General features: G+C 49.0%; 1 protein-coding gene across 2 annotated transcripts in view; it reads left to right on the forward strand.

Annotated features, from left to right (window-relative positions):
- WDFY4 (WDFY family member 4) overlaps positions 1–22,161 on the forward strand; it is an 856,906-nt gene that overhangs the window by 571,697 nt on the left and 263,048 nt on the right. For both annotated transcript variants that reach the window (XM_086921796.1, XM_086921797.1), the window contains 3 exons: positions 7,290–7,367; positions 19,438–19,641; positions 21,764–21,815. In XM_086921796.1, coding sequence (XP_086777922.1) covers positions 7,290–7,367; positions 19,438–19,641; positions 21,764–21,815 — 334 coding nt within the window. The remainder of the gene's footprint in view (positions 1–7,289; positions 7,368–19,437; positions 19,642–21,763; positions 21,816–22,161) is intronic.

Raw genomic sequence — 22,161 nt, forward strand, 5'->3', positions numbered from 1 at the left:
ACTCCCTTTAGGAACATGGGCCCCACACTGGGAAAACAGGATGGACACTGCACGAACCAGTGCCAGATCTTCAGAAATCTGAGATTCCATTCCGTGACTTGAGACTCAACACTCGAAAAAGGGACCCTCAGTTCAAGAACAAGGAGTGCACACAGCAGGCGCTGCATCGGTATAAAATCACACTACAGGAACTCAAGGCTTACATTGCAGAAAGCTGTTTCTTTGCAGAAACTCCATGGTCACACGACGGGAAGAGAAACCTAAATCCACGCTGCATAAAGCTGCGAATCAGTGACTGAACCAGGGCCACACTGCAGGAACCCCTAGCTTACACTGCAGCCACCTGGTACTACAGGAACCTGAACCTACCACTACTGGAACCTAGTCTGCGTTCAACATGCACTGAAGCGCACCCCGCCTGTGGGGTGCGGCATGAAGGAGCGGGCCTGTGGTTGCAGGTGGGGGTTCCACAATATTGGTGACCAAAGGGGTAGAGCGCATTCTTTGTGTGACCACGTGGCCCGAATAATGGACTTCTGGCGAAAGCGATCAGGATGGGGGGGGCTATGGGGATTGGCGCAACTATGGGCGTACCCATCGTGGCCTTAAAAAGATCAGGGCAAAGGACAGGTAATTCTTTTTGCCATGAGAACACAGCCATCTCCTGCCTTCTGATCCCTGCCCTGTTATACAGTGTGCCTCTGTTTTCTCAACAGGAACTTCTGTATTTTTCCCAACCAACTCTAACTTTAACATTAGAATCAATTGTTTTTTTAATTAAATACGTTTGGGTGCTTCGTTTCCGTTTCAGTTTAGTCGCTTCAATAGTTGGAATATCATAAATCTATTGTGTTTTAGGCGAGGCGCATTCATGGTTGGCAGCAATAATGCCAGCCAACTTGACATCTTGCATCAAAAGGGCCTTGGCGCTTGATTCATAACAGGGGGGGGGGTTGAAATGGCTCCTAAACATCTGTTTCTGACCCTCTAATTAGCTGGAAGTTCCATCTTGTGGCTCCTGACTGGGGGTAAATGAGAAGCTGCGTAAGGGGACCAAGCTATGGCCTGGTTGCTCAGATACATCCCTCAGAAAGTGGTCGGGGGCTGCTGACGGCGATGCCTCTGGAATGGTCATACAGGTTCGCGTTTGAACAGGCCTTGCTCCTCCTTTAGGGGAGCTGAGTATTCAAGTATTTTGCATGAGCCCTTTCATTTTCCTGTTGAGACTGGAAATTGATTTTTGTGGCCCTGTTGAGGAGTCAACCATGAGTTTTAAATATGGATGGGGAAGATGTTTTGGGATATTCTATATCTAGTGGGTTCTGAGCGCAATTTTTGGATTGGCTTTTGAATGTCAATTTTGAGCAATGTTCGTATATCCTTGTAATTTTAAGTGTGTAATCAAATGCTACCCAAGATGTTTATCTCTAACCTCAAACTTCCTTTCTCGGGCTGGTTGTCGCTTGTCCTTGCTCTGGGTCCCCCCCACTCTCTGGAGGGGGTACAACTGCTCTGTGTTAAAGAAGTGTGGCTCACTGGTTAGAGGAGGCAGACCTGGAAGCAGAGGTCAGCCCAGGACCAGGGTTCAATTCCCGGCTCGGCGGGTCGTGAGTCCTAAAAAATGTCCACGGACTCGACAATTCTCGCTCCGGTGCATACTCGATTCACGGGTTCACACTCTGCGACTCTGGGCAATAGCTTGCTTAATCTCCACAACGGCCCATCGCGGCGGGATGCCTGGCTTACACCTTGTGGATACCCTGCCGGGGTTATCTCACAGGGGAATACCAGGACGGTTCCCTAAGCAAGCGCTTAGATACCGGGTCGGTGATTTGCGCTATATAAATACATGTACATTTACATTTACACATTTAAAGCCACAGCCCCCCTTGTCATGTGGTGTGCACAAGGCTCCCGTTCTCACAGTAGCGGTCTGAACCCCTTCTTTTACCTGCCACTGGCAGGGGACTTTCCGCAGTTCATCGGTCTGATACTTTTTGTTATGTTAATAAATGTGACACAGACGATCTCAGCTCTTTTTTTCAGGTCAGTCTTCACGGGAGTTTGGGAGTCTGAGCAGTGGGAGTTCTGTATCTTGCAAGGGCAGGACTGCGATAATAGGTTTAATGATGCTTAAACAGACCGCAATCAGCTGTCCTGTAAAACAAGCCTCCTGGTGAGAGGACAGCAGTAGCCATTAGCTCTCTGTGGGGTGCCAGCGGTGGGCCAGGAGCTGCAGACATCAGCGGTTAGAGCTGCTGTGTATACAATTAATTAGTAGCCCACTCAGTTGTCAGGCAGCATGAAACCTGCACAAGCGGCAGGTACCAACCCAGGCAAGTGTCAGGCAGCATCAAAGCATTAATGAGCGTCGGCGCCTGGGAGAGGGTCAGGCCGCAGGAAGCCAGCACTCAACACGGGTATCTGGGAGAGTGTCAGGCAGCAGCAAGCCAGCACTCAACATGGGTATCTGGGAGAGTGTCAGGCGGCAGAAAGCCAACACTCAAACCGGGTATCTGGGAGAGTGTCAGGCTGCAGGAAGCCAGCACTCAAAGCAGGTATCTGGGAGAGGGTCAGGCAGCTGCAACCTATCACTGAACGCAGAAATCTGGGAGAAGGTCAGGCTGCAGGAAGCCAGCACTCAAAGCAGGTATCTGGGAAGGTCAGGCAGCAGGAACCTATCACTGAACGCAGGAATCTGGGAGAAGGTCAGGCAGCAGGAAGCCAGCACTCAACGCAGGTATCTGGGAGAGGGTCAAGCCTCAGGAAGCCAGCACTCAACGCAGGTATCTGGGAGAGGGTCAGGCCGCAGGAACCTATCATTAAACGCAGGAATCTGGGAGAGGGTCGGGCAGCAGGAAGCCAACACTCAACACAGGTATCTGGGAGGGGGTCGGGTCGCAGGAAGCCAGCACTCAACGCAGGTATCTGGGAGAGGGTCAGGTCGCAGGAACATATCACTGAACGCAGGAATCTGGGAGAGGGTCGGGCAGCAGGAAGCCAGCACTCAACGCAGGTATCTGGGAGAGGGTCTGGCAGCAGGAACCTATCACTGAACGCAGGAATCTGGGAGAGGGTTAGGCAGCAGGAAGCAAGCACTCAACGCAGGTATCTGGGAAAGAGTCAGGCAAGTGGAGCTCATCAGTGAACGCAGTATCTGAGAGAGTGTCAGGAAGTCAGCACTGGAAGCAGCTATCAGGAAGAGTATCAGGCATCATGAAGCCATTCTTGAAGAAAAGTGTCTGGGAGAAGGTCAGGCAGCTATTCCTGTACACAGGAGTCCATGAAAGGACCAGGCACATGGCTGTAAAGGCCTTTTATTCCATCAGGGATTTCACCGAAGGGCTGGAGATGGTCAGGCACACGGCCGGACAGGCCTATTATTCCATCGGGCATTTCACCGAAGGGCTGGAGATGGTCAGGCACACAGCCGTACAGGCCTATTATTCCATCGGGCATTTCCCAGATATGCTGGAGCCCTTGGCGGACGGTTTTTAAAGTCCAAACTGATGCTCGGGCCTCTGCCACTTTTTCCAGCTCCCCAAGGTTAATTGCAGTAGGCATGGGGAAACTTCAAGAGAGAGAAAGGAGAAGGGAGGAAGCGATCAGAGAGAGAAAAGAGGAGAGAGGGGAAATGTGTGGATGGCAAGAGAGATTGCACGTGGAGAAGAAGGAAGAGGAACTGGTTTGAGCTTTTTTGCCCGGGCTTCTTTGGGTTTCTCAGTGCCACCCTCGTCAGGCAGAAGAAAAACAGCTATGAGTACAGGTACTGGCCTGATACCAGCACTACCCTGGCCAGTGCCAGGCAGCACTAAGAAATCGTCACTAAAACACAGTTATTTTGCAAAGTGCCCTGAGTGTCTGCCCAGCACAGAATGAAAGCACCTGGCCAAGAGCCAGACAGCATTAAACCAGCACTTAATGCAGACACATGGGTAAGGTTCAGACAGAAGGAAGCCAGCAATAAATGCAGGTGCCTGGCAAAGCAAAAGACAGTATAGATAGGGCATGAATGAAGGTACCTTTCCAAGTGTCAGCCGACATGAAACAAGCACTGAATAAAGGTGGTGGCTACATGTCAGACCGCAAAAATCCAGTACTAAACGAGGTTGTCGGGGCAATGACAGACAGCAAGCGACTGTGCATATGTATCTGGCCAAGGATGTTGCAGCATTAAGCTAACATAGATCACTCTTATCTTGCAATGTGTAAGGCAGCCTCAGACCAGCTCTATTGCAGTATCAACCCATCATTCATCATAGACACCTGACCAGGTGTCAAGCATCATGGCACCAGTACTGAACGCAACAACCCGCCAAAGAGCCAGGCAGCATGACTGCAGCAAAGACTGTAAGTAAGTGGCTAAGTGTGGTACAGAAGAAATCCCACACAGAAGGGAGCTATTGGTACAAGTCATAGGCAGCCAGAAACCAACATGAAACATGACCCAGGCCCTATTTTAGGATTCAGGATACCAGCAAAGGTTTGAGCTACCTGGAAACATGTCATGCAATTTGAAAACAGCATTGAACCCAGGCCCTGACCAAGGGTCCATCATGAGGCTAATACTAAAGTATCTGGTCAAATGTTGGGGAGGGTGAAACTACCAATGAATGCATGCACCAGCCTAATTTTCAGATCGCATGACACCAGCATTGAAATCAGGTACTGGGACAAACTGTTAGGCCGTACGAAAACCAACACGGAATGATGCAGATACCCAATCAAGTGCCAGGTAGCATGAAACCAACACTGAACGCAGGAACCCGCCAAGTGCCAGGAAGCATACAGTCAGCAGAGGCTACTTGTACTTGGTCATATGCCAGGCATCATGATTGCAAAGGATTCCAGCCCAGACATCAGACTGGCAAGGCTACCAATTGGCAGGTACTCAGATACTCACACGGAGTATAAGTACCTGTCTGAAGTAACGGGCAGCGGGAACCACTGATCTCTGTCACCTGGCCAAGTGTCACACACCATGCTACTCCTGCAGGCTGTAGGCACCTGGCCCACGAGTTAAGTAACATCAACTCAGTATAAACCACTATTTAGCCAGGCAAAGTGCAATAACGGGACTATGGTTAGCAAACATAATTCTGGCACAGATTACAGGCATTTTTTTTTATATTGCGTTACAATATGTTATATTATTTTATTTTATGTTCTGTGTGTTATGTTATGCTACCCTCATGGTACAGCTCACAATCTGCCATTGATATAGCACTCTAGCATTTTTGGTGGCTTGGGGGTGACCTTTGAAATGATCCAGAAGATTCCATCACAGTCCAGAGTCTGATTTGCCTTATGATGCGCTATCAGTAGTGTGAGTGGGATTCAACTCTTGGTAGGTGAACGTGTTGAGTGCTATGAATTGTGTAAACATTCTTGATGTTTGAATGGTGAGGTAGAAGACCTGTAACAAGATGCTTATGAATCTTCTAGGATGACAGGCATTTCCACCGCTTGGCAGAAGTACTTGTGCAAGGCAGTTTGTGTTATCAAGTGCTCGACTCTGTGAAAGCCGGTTAGTGTCATACATGTGCTGTGCTGTATGTATGTTAGGAGTTCACTCCTTATCTTGTCTGTTGCATGCATGGGGTGCTGTAGTGACAAGTGCTGATGTGATCACAGTGATACTCGACTATACAGTATATTTGTGCTTTGCTGGATGTGTGTGTGCTGTGTTCTCTCTAATGTGTCCTGTTGAGTTTGTGTGTGTTGCTCATGTTCATATTGGTTCTACAGAAGTAAGAGTAACATTGGAGATCAGCCCAGCAAGGAAATGAGAGAGGGTTGGTGGAGTCAGTGGGGAGGAACGGCCAAAGGGAAGCCAGCAAAGAGGAGGCATGTTGTTGAGAGAAGAGGGGAGGTAACACTGGGAAGCATTGGACTGATGGAGAATAAAGAGAGGCAAAAATTGTTGCTTGGTGTTGGGAGACACGGAAATCAGAACTCAGCCAACAAGTGGATTAGGGGAGAGAATGGAGCAGGGACTGCCAAAAAGAGAGGAATTTAGGAACTGTTTGGAAGAAAGGAAAACAGGCACTTCCTAGGTGAAGGAGGACCAGCGCTTACAGGAAAGAGAGGTGCTATCATGGCATCCTTCCCAGCCAATGTCAGCTTCTGCTCATATATCACTCTTACTTTTTTTTGGTGTTGTAGGGGGCAAGGTCACTTTTCAGTCCCTTCCAAGTGTTAGTTCACCAGTAAGGGGTCAAGTAGGTAGACGTTGGGTTGAACAGCATAGTGGTCTACATATGGTGGGCCCTGGTTCCTAATGGGGCAGGTGACGAGGCCTGGTCCCCAGGCCAGTCATCTAGGGGTTAAAAGTAGGCCTGGGTGGAGTTTCAGTTACCCCTGCGTAATCGGAGTAATTTCGGCAATCCTGCTTTACACTTTGACACGGATTTACAGATGCTTATGTGATTATGCATGTCCCGTAATTAGAAGTTATTTGGGGGGAAAGAATCCTACAGAGAGTATACTTATTGACAGTAGCGGTCCGTGGTGGGAGTGCTGCCGGGCGCTGACATGGGGCGGGGGAGGGGCTACGGATTACGGTCGATAAGAGGTAACTAAACATATAAATAAATAAAACAAATTTCGTTGCGCGCGCTGCATCGCCAACCACAGGCCGCTACTGCCTATTGAGCACCAGTGACTGCTCGCACTGCTGTTTATTGTTCTGCTGTATTTAGAGCTATCCATTATTGGATGCGAGGGGGCATTTGTGTGCAAGAAAAGTAGATCTAAAAGCATAATTACTCCTTTCACATAATTCTGCATATTCTCTTTCAGAATTTTTGTGTAATTATTCATGATTACGCTGCATGAAATTACGCGAGTTACACCCACCCCTAGTTAAACAATGCGTCTCAGTTCTGATGTCTTAAAATGCTGATTGTGCTTAGAATCAGGGTTTTCCATCAGTATTAAGTGCTAAGAAATACTAGGTAATTAATTGCCTGCTTTCAACAGACAGATATGAAGTGTGTCAGCCACATCTTTCCAAGTTATACTTGCATTGGTGAGTTAAAGCAAGCTAAGTTGGCCCAGGCCAGTTTGTGCCAGACCTCCTGGGGTCAGCACTAGAAAGGGGCTTTGCACATCCTTCACTTTCCCTTGAAGTGTATGAACTCTCAGGTTCACCAGTAGTAATAATGTTGGCTTTATTAAAGAATACAGCCTGTGTTTTTTATGATGGGCAGTGATAAGGCTAGCTCTGCTCAAAAATGAAATGTGTATTTCAAGGAAATATTTTTCATGCTATTTTAATTTTTCTTTAGGATTTCTCCTTGTGCTTAGACAAATGCTGGAGAAGTGCACAAGATGTATTCACCTGCCTCTATGAAGATCATCTGCAGGTAAGGGGCAACAGGAGCATTAACAAGCACTTTTTGGAAAGAACAGAAAAAATGACAAGAAGGTAACCTTTAATGGCAAGAATGTATGTACAAAGAGGCTTCTAAAGAAAATGTTAGGCACACTGGAGGAAACAGCACAGCAATTTCACACACAGGGTTAGGAATATGCACAAACAGGAACTAGGGACATTTGATGGGAAAAATACTGAAGGAATCAGGAGAAATCATTGTAGAGTGTGAGAAAATGGGAACTTTTGAGGCAAAATCGCAGGATGTAATGGTATCAGTGACAAATATCAAGAAAGTGGTGTAAGGTAATAAAGAGTTGGTGATATATTACATAAAGAACAACATTCCATATCAGGGATATTTTTGGCATTGGACAGAATCAGAGCCCACTGATACTTTTAATACTGCTCTTTAAAAATGTGGAATGGTGCATCTGCTCCAGGTTTGAAGCATAGCTTTGACAGAATCAACCATCTTACTTTTTTTTAAGTGTAAACATCTCTCAAGCTGTGGAAGGGGTTTCTAACACAAATGTTCTTTGTTTCTGCATTCTCGGGGAATTAATAGTTAGAAATTGTAGAGCCTTTCCAAGAATCATACTCAAAATCAGTTTAGCAAACTAAATAAAAACAAAGCAAACCAAACATTCAAAAGTGCATATACCAATACATTCATTTCAGGAGGCAATAGTACATCATGCGTAAAAATATTCTGTGAATTGTGTACATATTTTCATACTATACCAAAGCAAGTGGTTGTCTGAACTGAACCTTTTGTTTTTTCCTAATCCCATGTCCAGCAAGCAAGGACAGCAAAGTTAATACGAAAAAAAATGACCTAGAGTACAACGTAGAAATCCTTTGTGGAAACAAAGGAATGGTCAGGAAGACATGGAGTAAATACAAACTAAGGCTAGAGATGTAATTCTATACACTTACAATTATATTTTGTGTGAATAGGGGGAGACAGTGGATCAACTTTTATGCAATGAGAATTTCCTGGATTGCGCAAACCACCAGATCGAACTGTGACCAGGCAATTTCGCATGAAACCTATTGCCCATACTATTCCCAAAAATCTGTATGTAGCACCTGTTTTAGTTGCCGTTTGGTCTGGTGGGTTTGTTGTGCCACATAAAACCAGAGCTTTTCTTTTTCACATACCTAAATCGTGTTTTGGTTTAGGAATTGGGTTAAATGCATTCTGAAAATGCTATAATATGTCTGGGAGAATTTCCAATTTGATAAAGCACAACTCCACTAGCAGGACCAGGTAAAACCCAGATGTGTGCTGAGGACAGGCAAATTAATTTCCAGTTACAAATTCAGCTGCTGCCTGCCTGGACCATATCAACCACTGGATGAAAGCGAGCTTCCTATGCCTGAATTGAGCAAATACCGAGATATTGATAGTGAACAGAATACAATCAAACTCATTTTCCTTTAATTGGCCTCCCGGCCTTGGTGTGACATCAGGCCCCAATTAAAAGTACAGAAAATGGGGGTTATGTTTGATTTAGAAATCTTCTCCAACCCCCAAGTCAATGAGGTGATCAAAGGTATTCATTTCCACCCAATTGGCAAACGGGTAGAATTAGCGAGAGGCCTGGTGATGGCATGCCTTGACTACTGTAACATCCTCAGCACTGGGCTCCCCAATAAACTCACTGGTAAAGTTCAAAGACTGCAAACCATGCAACCAGAACATGCCCAAGCCTTCCTAAATTTGACGTACCAAACCCCCTTGAATACGCCCGTCTAGCTCACAGTGGATTCTAGAAAACAACCCAAAGTCCTCTTTACTAGCCATAAAGTCTACTGGGGAAAGAACCAGCATTCCTATAAAACGTATATCCTACTAAGCGTTCAACAGTAACCTGCTCTCCGCAACAGTGAACCTCATCAGAAACTATCTGGACAGTGGGAGTCAACTTTTTGACTCATGGCGAACTGTAGGAAAGGTGGGGTCCTAGGCCTCCATGGAATGGTTCAAGCCGAGCAATGACATTCGCAATATGACAGCATTGCAATCCTCGTCATTTAAAGGGAGAGGGGTCTCACGTCACAAAAGGTGTCTCATTATGAAACGACACTGAGGAGAGCATGGAGCAGTTCTTGGGACCCCGTACTTTGCATTTGATGTCCACAGCCTGCCATGCACACTGCAAGATGTCTGACATTGACTATATACACTGTGTGAATGGTTACTACCTGCCACGCTTTGTAATAGTGTCAGCTGTTGCATTGCACGTGTGCATATCCTTTACTTCTCAATAAGTATAGATGTGGAGCTCACCTTTGCCGATGCCATTCCTGTGTGGTTTGCAAATTTTTCTAGTGTGTGCAATGCAATGCTTGATGGCTATTTCAAATCGCAATGCACTTTTGTGCACTACAGATGGGGACTTTGTATTTGCAAAATCAGCCGCAGTGGCTTTGTAAATGCAATGTATTTTTGATCATCTTGCCCATGGTGCTTTATATAGGTCACCAACATCTCTCACATTTAATAACAATACAGAAAGTAACAATTTGTTTCAGAGGCAATATAGTGTATGGACCCTGTTTACAAAGGTAAATTACTTGTGTAAATTTAATTATATGTAAATCTACTCCTGCACCAAGGAGTAACTTTGCTGTTTAACATCTCGGAGTGTACTCCTAGGTGTATACTTACATGTCTCCACCCCCTGGCGGAACCTCTTAGATCAGGATTTACAAGTATAGAGTTACTACTTGTAACGTTTCACATGTATGCAGAGGGCTTCACCACTGAGGCAAATATCTACCTATGGTAAAGTGTAGGAAAATATATTCATGTTTTTTTTAACTTTTTTCAAAATATTAGAAGTATTTTACTATAAAGCATTCCTAGAAAATAATTTTATGTATTTATTTGAAATCCAAAATGTAATCAAATAAAATTTTACGGCACATTAACTTAAATATATATTAATTAATAAATTTCTTATTTCGAATATATTTATCTAATTTAAAAATAGCTCTAAATAATACATGAAAAAAATCCTACCTACATTACATATTTTTTATATATAATATACAATAAAATATATTAAAGGTTAAAGGTTACATTCTAATCATTATTTAAGTCTGAATAGTAATTTTAATATTAAAATAAATCATTTTTTTTTTTATTTTATTTTTTTTTTAAATATATTTTTATTGCAGGAATTAGTAAATCGTTACAATATAGACCAGCATTGTATCACAAGCAATATCAACATAGGAAAACCCTCTGGCCCCCCACCGTAAGTTTCGTACACAGCCATCCGGCCCACAACCCTGGGGTCGGGCGGCGATATGCAATGGGGGCTCAGCAGGATGCTTGAGCTGGTCCGGATGATCCACTGTCCGTCATCTGCTTTTCCAAACAAGCCTATAAACCCAAAAGAAAACCCCCACCCTCAAAATACTACCAACCAAAAGAAACCCCACCCAACCCCGCCACCAGCGCCTGGGAGCTACCGCCATAGGATCTGCCATGGGACCCACGGGGAAAGCAATAGGACTAACAGTGCAAATGTTTACCGGGACTCGGGGCGAGTCGCTTCTTCACCTTCAGAGTTGCTGGGGGCACAATAATCCCTGAGGGCCTGCACCAACATTTCCCACTCCAACGCGGCCTCCTGCGCCTTCTCATTACGCTGCCTCCAAGCCAGTTGATATCTCAGCGCGCTCTCCCCCGCCGCCCACTTCAAAAGCTCACTGTGCCACCTGCTACCTGTCGGACCAACTCGTGCCTTCCAGTTCCTGGTCACCTCTCGTTTAGCAAGGAGGAGCCCTAGGTCGATAAATTTACTAGAAATTTTATTCCTGGGGGTATGGGGGAACCAGTGTAGGAGCCCCACCGCCGCATCAAATGATAAGGACCTCCCCGTCACCTCCTCCAGGGTCTTCTCTACTTCCTGCCAGTAAGACGCCAATCCCGGACAGGCCCATAACATATGTAGGAGGTCCGCTTCCTGAGCTGGGCACCTAGGGCATTCCGCCGAATTCGTGGCAAAATACCGTCTAATTTTCACTGGGGTCAGGTACGCTCTATGGAGAACGTAATAGTGGACCAGCTGGAAACGGGCATTACGTGTGCCCTTCCAGGCTCGTCTCACCAACTGGGCCCAGGTCGTCTCCGGGATCTCCCTGCCAATGTCCTCCTCCCAGCGGTTTCTCAGAGTGGTGAGGGGAGCCAACCCTTCGTTAATCAACCTGCCGTAAAGGCAAGTGACCGCCTTCACCATGCCCGCAGACATCATCACGTACTGGCACACCTGAGATAAGGGGGGTTCCTCCTGCCCGCTCTTCCAGTGTGCCTGGATTGCTCGGACAATGGCCGAGTGCAGCAGAAAATCACCACGGGGGATCTCGAAGCGGTCGATAAGATCCTGGAAGGACAAGAGCGCTCCGTCCTCGTACAGATCTCCAACCAGCTGTAAGCAGGCTTCCTCCCAGGCCACCAAACGTGACCAATCCCCTCCATGGGGGAGGGCCGTCAGCATCCCCAATGGTATTTCAGGCGCATATGGTGTTCTCAGTTGGCCTCGGGCGTGAGCCCGATTCCAACACAGGCGGACAGTCCGCTCCTCCATCGACAACTCCCGCAGGGCCAAACGTTGTCGCAGCGCTATAAAGGAGAGAACATGCCTGGCCATGCCCGTTCCCCTCTTGTCTTCCGGGCCCCGGAATTCCCTGGCGATCTCCTGGGTGAAGGTCTGGAGCTGCGCCGCTAGATAATACTTTTCAAAGTCCGGCACCGCGAGCCCCCCCTCGTCCTTCGGCCTCATCAGGGTTTTGAGGGCTACCCGCCGGCGGCCCGACCCCCAGAGGAATCCGACCACCATAGAGCGTAACAGTCGAAACGTGGCCGGTGGGACCCAGATCGGTAGAGTCCGAAAGTAATATAAAAGCCGGGGAAGCGCCACCATTTTAAGCAGGGCGATCCGTCCCGCCACCGAAAGCGGCAGCGTGGCCCAAAAGTCCATGCAGCCTCGAAGTGCTCGAATGCTGCGGGCAATGTTCCCATCCAGGAGGTCGGGTTGGTCGTGATAGACGAACACTCCAAGGTACTTAAAGCAATCGGGTTCCCATCTAATCTCCCTATGTAGGGTAGGGGCGGGAGCACCTTTGCGTACCGGAAAGAGACAGGTCTTGGACCAGTTCACTCGGAGGCCCGAAACCTCCCCAAACTCTGTGAGCGCCACCGCCGCTCCACGTAAAGCGTCGAGCGGGTCCTCTAGGAAGAGCAACAGGTCGTCCGCAAACAGCGAAACATAATGCGGGCCCGCAGGCGTCCACAAGCCCGTATAGTGGGCTCCCGATCGAAGGTGCAGCGCGAGTGGCTCCACCGCCAGCGCAAAGAGAAGTGGGGACAATGAACACCCTTGCCGCGTGCCACGTTCCACCGGATACTGTGAGGAAATCAGTGGACCCGCACGGACCCTGGCAGATGCAGAGGCATAGAGAACCGCGGTCCACCTGACAAATCCCTCCCCGAGGCCGAATCTCCGCAGCACCGTGCAGAGGTAGTCCCACTCGAGGCTATCAAAAGCCTTCTCTAGGTCCACCGACAAGACGACCGGGGACGGGGCATCCACAAATGGTTCCCCCAGCAAACGGAACAACCTGCGAATATTCATAGTCGTGTTTCGCCGTGGGATGAAACCAGCTTGGTCTTCATGCACTAGGGAACTCATGTGTCCCAGCAGCCTCGAGGCCAAGATGCTGCTCAGTATTTTATAGTCCACCGTCAACATCGATAGGGGACGGTAAGATCCCGGGTCGGACGAGTCTCGTCCCGGTTTGAGGAGAGGAACCACCAGCGCCTCACACATCGAGCTCGGGAGTCGCCCCAGCCTCTTCGCCTCCCTGTAGACCACCAACAATCGAGGGGCTAGGAGATCAGCGTAAGCTGCATAAAACTCCACGGGTAGGCCATCCAGGCCCGGGGTCTTGTTTCTCGCCATCCTTTTAATGGCCCCGCGGATCTCCCCCAATTCAATGTCGGACCCCAGGGCCTTCGCCACTTCTTGCTCCACTGCGCGAAGCTCCAGTGGACGTAGATAATTATCGAGCCGGGCAGGGTCTCGTGCGGAGCGACTGCGGTACAACCGTTCATAATAATGCCGGAAGCAGCTAAGAATCTCCGGTTGAGTGTGTACCTGGGTGCCGTTTGCCTCACGCATACTCGTCGTCAATTGGGACTGGCGCGTAGGGTTGGCCAACCATGCCAGCAGCGCGCTCGATCTGTCCCCCTCTGCGATGGATCGGACCGTATAGGCTTTATAATCAAAACAGCGGAGCCGTTCGACCTCTGCCGCCACCTTTTCCCTCGCCTCCGCCGTTCGCACCTGCAATTCCGGGTGTCCAGGGCGGCGAATTTCAAGCTCGCGGAGTTGCTGGTCCGCTGCATCTAAGTCAGCCAGAATAACGCGCCTCATGCCCACTTTCTTAGAAATACAGTAACCCCTCACCACTACCTTAAAAGCGTCCCATTCTAACGCTCGTGTACTCGCGGTGCCGCCGTTGGACGCAAAATATTCCAATATCTTATCTCCCAGGTCCGCTCTGAAAACACTGTCCTCAAGAATCTCGGGTCGCAGCTTCCAGGTGGGCACCGCCGGCGCCCCGGGGAACCAGCGAAGGTCCAGCAGGAGCGGGTTATGGTCTGAAATGGTCCTGGACAGGTACTCAGATCGGACCGCTGCCGAAACCAGTTCGGGCGACCCAAGGAAGCCATCCAGTCGGACATGCAACTCATGCAGGCCCGAGAAGTATGAATAATCCCTAGATGCGGGGTGATGCGCCCTCCAGATGTCCGTCAAACCCCATCGGGTCTGCCAATCCTGACGACCCTTAGCCGTGCGACGAACCGGAGAATCGGGAAGTGGCGGATGGGAGCGGTCAATATCCACGTCCACTACGGAGTTGAAGTCTCCCCCAAGCAGAAGGGGCCCGGAGAAAAAGTGGGCCAACGAGCCCGATAACCTGGAAAGGAAGGCAGTCTGGTCCACATTAGGAGCATACACACAGCAAACGTTCAAGTCCCTCCCTCCTAGAGTGCCCGAGATGGCCACGTAACGCCCCTCTGGATCTATCGCTGTTCTCGTGACTTGGAAGGGGACCCCTGCTCTGATCCATATTAGCGCCCCTCTGGCATACGCGGAGTACGACGTGGAAAAGACCTGCCCCCTCCATCTACGCTGTAGCGCCGCCCCTTCCGCCTTGGTCAAATGAGTTTCCTGCAGCAGCGCCATTTGCACTCCCCTACGCACTAAATAAGCGTGGACTTTGTGGCGCCTGGACATAGTATGAAGCCCCCTTACGTTCCAAGTAACACATTTCAAGTGAGCAACATCAGCCATTGTCCCATATTGTTCTCGCCCAGTCTCCCCGTCCGGGCTCCCACAAAGAAAAGACATCATCCATCCCAGCACTGATGGCGGCCATTTTCCCCAACCAAAACCAAACAACCCAAGAACAAACCGAACCCCCACCCACCCACCCCAGAACAGGACCCAAACTGCACCATCCAGATCCCATCCAAACCTCGCCTTCTATCAACCCAATAACCCCTACTACTCCTACGGTCGCCACCGTAGGAAGGCCTTAAGGGCCAGGTGCGGGCCGGGCGGAGGCAGTGGGCCCTCGACGCTCAGGCCACCAGGACTAAAACAAGCCCTAAACAGTACCAAAAATCCCTCGGGGCAGAAACAGGGGCACCCCACCCCTCCCTCCCTCTTTGTCAGCATCAATGGACGGCAACCGCCTCCCCCCTGCCGGGCCCCCACCCAAAAGAAGGCAGCACACCCCGTTACCCTTGTCCATCCAAGAGGTCCTCCACCGATTTCGGTGTGATCACCGGTGTATGGGCACTATCAGTCACCGAGTCCTCCGATTCCGATGGTGCCTCCTCATCACCCGGGTTGTCCTCCTCCTCAATGGCTCCGTCCCGTGCACCAGACAACTCCGACAAGACTTCCAACACTCCCCTCCGTTCCGACAACGTCTCTGCAGTTGAGGGCCCTCCCGTGCGGCCGCGGCGATTCCTGATCCTCCTGGATCGCCGTCTCTGTTCCGGCTCATCTGCCTGTTGGGACGAGGAGCCGAAGCCATCTTTCCCTGTCCTGTAAAGCTCAAGCCAGGCACAAACATCCTCCGGGGTGTCGAAGAACTGAGTTTTGTCATCGACAATGATGCGGAGCCTTGCAGGATAGAGGAGCGAGTACTGGATGCCCTCGCTCCTGAGCTCGCGCTTGACCGCCAGGAAGGAGAACCGCTTGCGTTGAGTCTCGTAGGTGTAATCCGGGAAGATGTTCACCTGACTGTTCGCCACTTTGAATGGACCATTATGTCTGGCTGCATTAAGGATTAAGTCCCTGTCCCGAAAGTGCAATAACCGCGCCACCACCGGTCTCGGGGTGCGTCCCTGTTGCGGTGGCCGCGCCGGGACTCTGTGGGCACGCTCCAGAGTGTAGAAGGAGGATAGCCCCTCCGGGGCCACCGTGTCACGGAGCCAGGTCTCCAAGTATGTCACCATGTCGCCATCCTCGATCTTTTCCGGGAGGCCCACTACACTGATGTTGTTCCTTCTGTTGCGGCCTTCCGCATCCTCCGCCCTCTGCTCCAGGGTCGCGATTCGGGATAAGGCATCCTTCATCGTTGCAGCCAAGGTCCGCTGCGCCGGCTCCAAGGTTTTCACCGAGCTCTCCACTTCCTTGACCCGGTCCGACAGTTTACCGTGGTCCGCCCTAAGGAGGCCTAGGCTCGTCGCCACCTGGGCAATGTCCTGTTGGAGGGCCGATCTCGTAGTCGCTATCGCCTCCAGGACGCGGTCGAACTGTTGTTGCATCGTTGCGCCACCAGAACTCTTTGAGTCCCCATGTTCCTCTTTGTCCTGGGCTTCCGAGTCCGAGGCAGTCGAGGTAGTCCCCTTGGCTCCTCTAGGTTTCCCCATGTCACCGGGGGCACTCCGCGAAGGTCCCGGGGTAGGCGTCTCCGGGTGCAGCTGCCGACCACGACCCTCCCGGTTACTGGTCTGCAAATCAAGTATGGGAGATCTCCTTCTCCAGGGCCTGTGGAGACTTCTCCGCTGCGGCTCATGCCACCGCCACGGCGTCCGAGGGCACCGATGAGGGGGCGGAGACAACCGCCGCCGCGTCGGGCAGGCCCGCTCAGCCGCTAGAGACCCGGGGTGGGGGTCCCCAACTCCACCGGATGATTTGTGGCGCCAAAGTGTCGCGCCTCCCATGGAAGTGGACTGGGCAGGAAAACGTGGCTAGGTGCGGTGTCGTGAGTTGGGCCACCGCCTGGATCACAGGGCGTCCGCTCCCGGGGTCCCCTATACCGTGGGCATCCGCCCAGTCATCCAACCGAGTGCAGATTCGTTGTAAAAAGTCCGATCAAGTTGATATCTAGTGCACAGAACAGCCGGGGATGGCAAAGCCGGGCGCAAGTCGCTGCTCGCGACGCTCCTCCGAATCAGTGGGTCCGACCAGGGGGACAAAGAAGTCCGGGCGCCATGTTGGGTCGCACTCCGCAACTCCGCAAACTTCGGTTATACTCCGGATCAACCCTCGTCCGAGCCCCACCAGGGGCCCCGGCAGGTCTCCGTCGGTCCGCTCAGCAGAATACGGGGTCTGGGGTGCCCCGCAGCCTCCGATTTACAGGATAATTCCGGGCTCAGTCCCGGAGCCGAGCTCTCAGGCGACCATCGCCATCGGCGCCCAAGCCACGCCCCCCATTTAAAATAAATCATTACCTAACAAAATAATATATGTGTGTGTGTTTGTGAATGTTTAAAATTAGTCAAAATCTATATATGAATTCAAATAGTACTTGCATCTAATATTTTTAAAGGGAGTGTGTTGCAATACCTGTGAGCGGCCATGGGTGGTGTTGGATATACACCAAGGCTGGGCTGGGTATATTTGTGACTGTTGTGAGTCCTTTTTTGCTTCAATAATTTTAGCAGTGCTGTTAGTGAACAGTAACAGCCTAATTCTAGTGTGGGTGGGTGCTTTGTTTTTGCATGTCCGCTCTAAACTCCTCTCATTTGGGTGTGAGTAGTCTCCATTTTCCAGCCACTCCCCAATCTTCCTTACACATTTACTACTATAACGTAGTCTTTCAAGTGCAAATATCCCAGTACTTGTGGCAGATATCTCCTTATCGAAGACAGGAGAAGTGGAGAAGGAGATCTGAGCTCAGAGGTGTGTGAATTGCATTTTGTAGTGCAAGAGTAGTACAACTGTAGTACTACTAAACTTCCAACAAAATGCAGTTTGTGAATAGGACACATTTTATTACTTTCTCTCCTCATTTTGGACACCAGACACACAATGATTACTAGATCACTTCCACTACGAAATCTCTTTCTTCCTCGTGGGGCTTCATTTTGGTTGGATGTCTTGGAGCCTTCTTATTTTTGTTTTTTTGGAAAAGCTTTAAATTATTAATATTTACTGATGAGCAGCCCAGGTGCGGTCTCGCTCATGACTGGATACCTCACTGTAGATAAGGTCTCGCTAATGACAAAAACAATATTCACTCCTTAGGGAAAGCATGCAGAATGAGTCAGTGAAGGTGCCACTAATGAGTGGTAGCAACACTCCTGGGCTTTTTTTTCACAAACATTCTGGGAAGTACGGTGGTAAAGATGGTGGCAGTAAAATCATTTGAATACCACTATATGTGGTGGTAAATACAGGCCGTAAAATTGTTACCACTGGTCATTTCCGCATCCTCTCTCCTGAAACAGTTGCCAACAGTAGTAGAGAGAAATATCCAAAGTCCATTTTTCCCACTCTGCTGCATTATCAGAAGCCACTAAATGGCCCAACCAGACTCATGAGTAGACCCACTTTTCAAGATGAGATCTCATTGGGTGAACTCTCACATGTAAGTTAACACAATACTACAAGCTATGCCTTACTAAGGAGTGGTGACACTACTGCAGGTGAGGGTTCAATGAACTGGCCCGGGGGTGGGGGCGTTCTCGCTGCTTTCCTCCTTCTGTTGATACCCCTCACTCTGAAGTCCATCACTATTACTGCTCACAGTGCTCCACACAGATCCACGATGAGATCTAGCCAGATGCTGCCCGATGTAATGCATCCCTAAACAACACATTAGTATAGTCTCACCTCACCAACAGTGCTTACTTTGTGCCGTGATTTCCTGTGCTTGGCACCGGTACTTAATTGTGAGCACCGGCTCTAGTGACAGTCCACCACACGGTGGCACTGTTCTCATAATTTTGAATTGAGCACACCTGTGTTTACTAAGTCACTCTACATTGAAAATTCATAATACCATTCTCTCATGCCATTATTAGCACCTTCGCTGCAGTGGCTATTCCGCCGGAGCGCTAAGGGGGCCCCGCTGCGCGCACCTGCTGGTGATGGAACCGCTCCGTCACCAGCCACGGTTGAGCTGTGCTGATGACGGAGCGGTTCCGTCATGGCCCCGCCCGCTTAATAGAACGCCAAGAGCAGGCGCAGAATCCGCGCCGCGCGGGCGCGTCGGGCAGGCCATGATGGAACCGCTCCGTCATCAGCACAGCACCACCGCGGCTGATGATGGAGCGGTTCCGTCATCAGCACGGAAAGAGTTATAGCTTTGTTTGGCCTGAAATTGCCTGAATTGTCACACGTGTAAGAGTGCGATGGTTAGGTGTCATGTTGTCACTGTCATTGACACTGCTGGCAGGGTATGGGTGGTGCAGGCTGCAGTGACCAAGAAGAGCCCTGGCACTTAATTTTTTTTACAAATTAAGCACTGCTCACCGGGCATTATCCAATAAGATTTTGGTTCTCCCAATATGAAGCACAAGCAAGTCCAATGTAAGTAGACCACTTTGACTCTGGTCAGTTAGCACCCTAGGATCTCAAAGGTCCCCTTGATTCCAGCAGCGGTACTTGACCATATCATTAGTTGTAAAGTGCTATACCAGTGTATGTAACATATGAAGTAGTGTGAAGCATTCCATGGCACTAAATACAGACATTACTCTCTGCTACATCTCTTCTCCTTCTCTCTTCTCCTTCCAGAAGCTTCACTGCAGTGCCAGGAATGCTGCCAAAAACTGGGAGAAGCTCAAAGAACAACTACTGTCTGAGAGGGGCCTGTGGGGTGCTCCAGATATCCAGACCAACAGAAGGATGGAACTGAGCCTTCATGAAGGCCCAGCCCGGATGAGGAAGAGGATGAAACTGCGTCATTTCCCGGCAAGCACCTCCCCCACAAAGCCAGAGGTATTTATTGCCGTGCACCTCTCATCTTTTAAGTTATCCAGACCGTGAATGTTGAGATAGACAGAATACTCTTAAGAAACAATGCACTGCCTGGCAAGGAGGGACTAAAAAGCCAATTAACGAATTAGTAGCCAGCATTTAAAAAGGACAATGACAAGCCAATGAAAAAATGGGCAGAGAGTGGGCGGAACTTCCACTCCATACTGGAATACAGCATGCCTCACAGAGCAGCGCATGCGCTGTCCAGGCTCGGCCGAATAAATGTGGGAGTGAGTATAACTTTGATGGGATTTGTATCAGCCTCGGTCAGTCTAATGGACCACTGACTACCACAGGACCACTGCTAGATATTGCATATCCTGTCACAGGCTTCCTTAAACAATTTAGAATCAGACATGTGTATTTTCAAAATGGAGCCCATATTTTGTAATTTCCTCTTTCTCTTTCCTTTCTTAAAATACTACCCAGACCTTGAGAAAGGGATTGCATTTACACGTTTGCAACAGCAACAATTGCAACCAGCTGCTCTCCCTGCAGAAATACCTCCATATTTCACAAAGTGAGTACTCACAGCAAGCAATCCAATCCCTCTCTAGAGGGGGTTTCTTAACGCCTTAACCGCAGCGAAAATTCCATCGTGGTGCGGGGCGTTCCATTGAGTGGGCGGGGACGCGTCTGCCAACAGACGTGCGCAGCACTACGGAGGTAGTGCTCGCGATGGCCGTTGGCCGATGGGGGCAGGGAAAGGGTTAAGGCGATTACCAAGTAGTGCATTTTACAACACATTTTACCAATATATTGTCCATGAAGACATACATTTTATCACTGAATACACAAGATCGTATTTCGGCAGCAATAAATGTACTAATACATCATTACACCCTTCTGCGTTTGTTAAAACACTGAATGACCAGTAGACAAATGTTTGTGTTTAGAAAAATCAGTATCACGCGGGGGAGCATAGTCATCATCAGCCTTCCACTATTGGAAAAAAACACCAATTTTAAAATGTGACAGGATATGTATTATCTAGCAGTGATCCTATGGCAGTCAGTGGTCCATTAGACTGTCCGAGGCTGATGCAAATCCCATCAGAGTTCTGCTCCCTCCCACCTTTGTTTGATTGGCTCCTTGTTAAGATATTGGGCTGATGAGCTCTGGGATTCAACTGTTCCTGGTGGGGAGGGGGGGGTACAGTAACCTTAATAGACTGTAGTAGAGCAGTATTGTCAGCACCCCAAAGTTAAGTTGTTACTCTCTACTGAAAAAGGACACATATTCTGAAACACTTGATAGACCGCACTGGCTGTGCCAACAATGGTGACTGCTAAGACTTTCAGCTAAAGTGAGTGTTATCCTTCACTGCATTTACCACAATGCACCTGGGTAAATTGTGTGCTGGTATGCCATGCCTTACACCTTTTTTTGATTGTTACCCTCAGAGTTGTGATCATCGTATGGTAGGGTGCTCTTATCATAGGCTTGGTTTTGGCCTGTATAAATGCTGTTAGAAATAACAAGTTGATGTTCATTTTTGAATGGTGACTGCTAGTTGCCAGGAGAATGCTCTCCCTTTTCTTGCCTTGTCTCCGTGCTCATGATTAGCAGCCATTGACCTGGCTTGGGGCATATGTACGCGACAAAGGTATGGACTGATTTGCAAACAACAATCTGGGCTTTTCAAGAGCTAGTTTCTGCTGTCTTGGAGGCTGTAGGCTTCTCGGGCAGTCCATCAGCTTTTGGCCCAGCACCGTGGAGCCATCCCTCTTGGGTGCCACTTGTTGTCTGACCTATTAATATTTAATCTGGAATTGGAATTTAATTGAGGAAGGCTAACAACCAGGAAATAATATCTGGACCCTTGGGATCTCTCAAGGCTTGCATGCAAATAATCTTTTATCAGCCAAAAGTCTGGATTTTGTGTAACACAAGCAGAGGTTTCTGCTTCCTTAACCAGCGGCCTCTGTGACCACTTCTGTAGTGTCCACTTTGTTCTGTAAACCGCCTATATATTTAATATATCTGAGAATGTTTTCTTTGTCTCTACACATAAAATATTGGAGTGACCACTCTGTATAGAGGTATCCTGTACTGTCTATTCATACCATGTATGTTCTTTCAGGTACAACAGCTGAATGGAAAGGGTGTGCTCTCAGACTGTACGGGGCAGAAAGGTAAGGCTTGATTGACATCTCGGATATGAGAGAAGTCGACACATGACAGAGGGCTGAGTGCAGATGCAATACTGCCCCCAAGCAAATGTTTGGAAATGACACTTTAAAACAAGTCACCTTAACTTTCGTTTTTGTAGCTGTTGCAAAAAGTAGTGGGTTTACCAGTAATTAGAATTGAGGAATACCAGAGAGTTAAACCGGAGAAATGATATGTGAAACTGAACTCGCCTCCGGACAGTGTTACTGCGTTTGCACAAAATACATTTTTACCATGATTATGAGTGAGTTGGTGTTAGACCTGACAGCCTTAAGGCGATCTAGTCCCCTACCTTTTGCCTTCCTCCTC

Source organism: Lissotriton vulgaris, chromosome 5, assembly GCF_964263255.1.
Source record: "Lissotriton vulgaris chromosome 5, aLisVul1.2, whole genome shotgun sequence".
NCBI lineage: Eukaryota > Metazoa > Chordata > Amphibia > Caudata > Salamandridae > Lissotriton > Lissotriton vulgaris.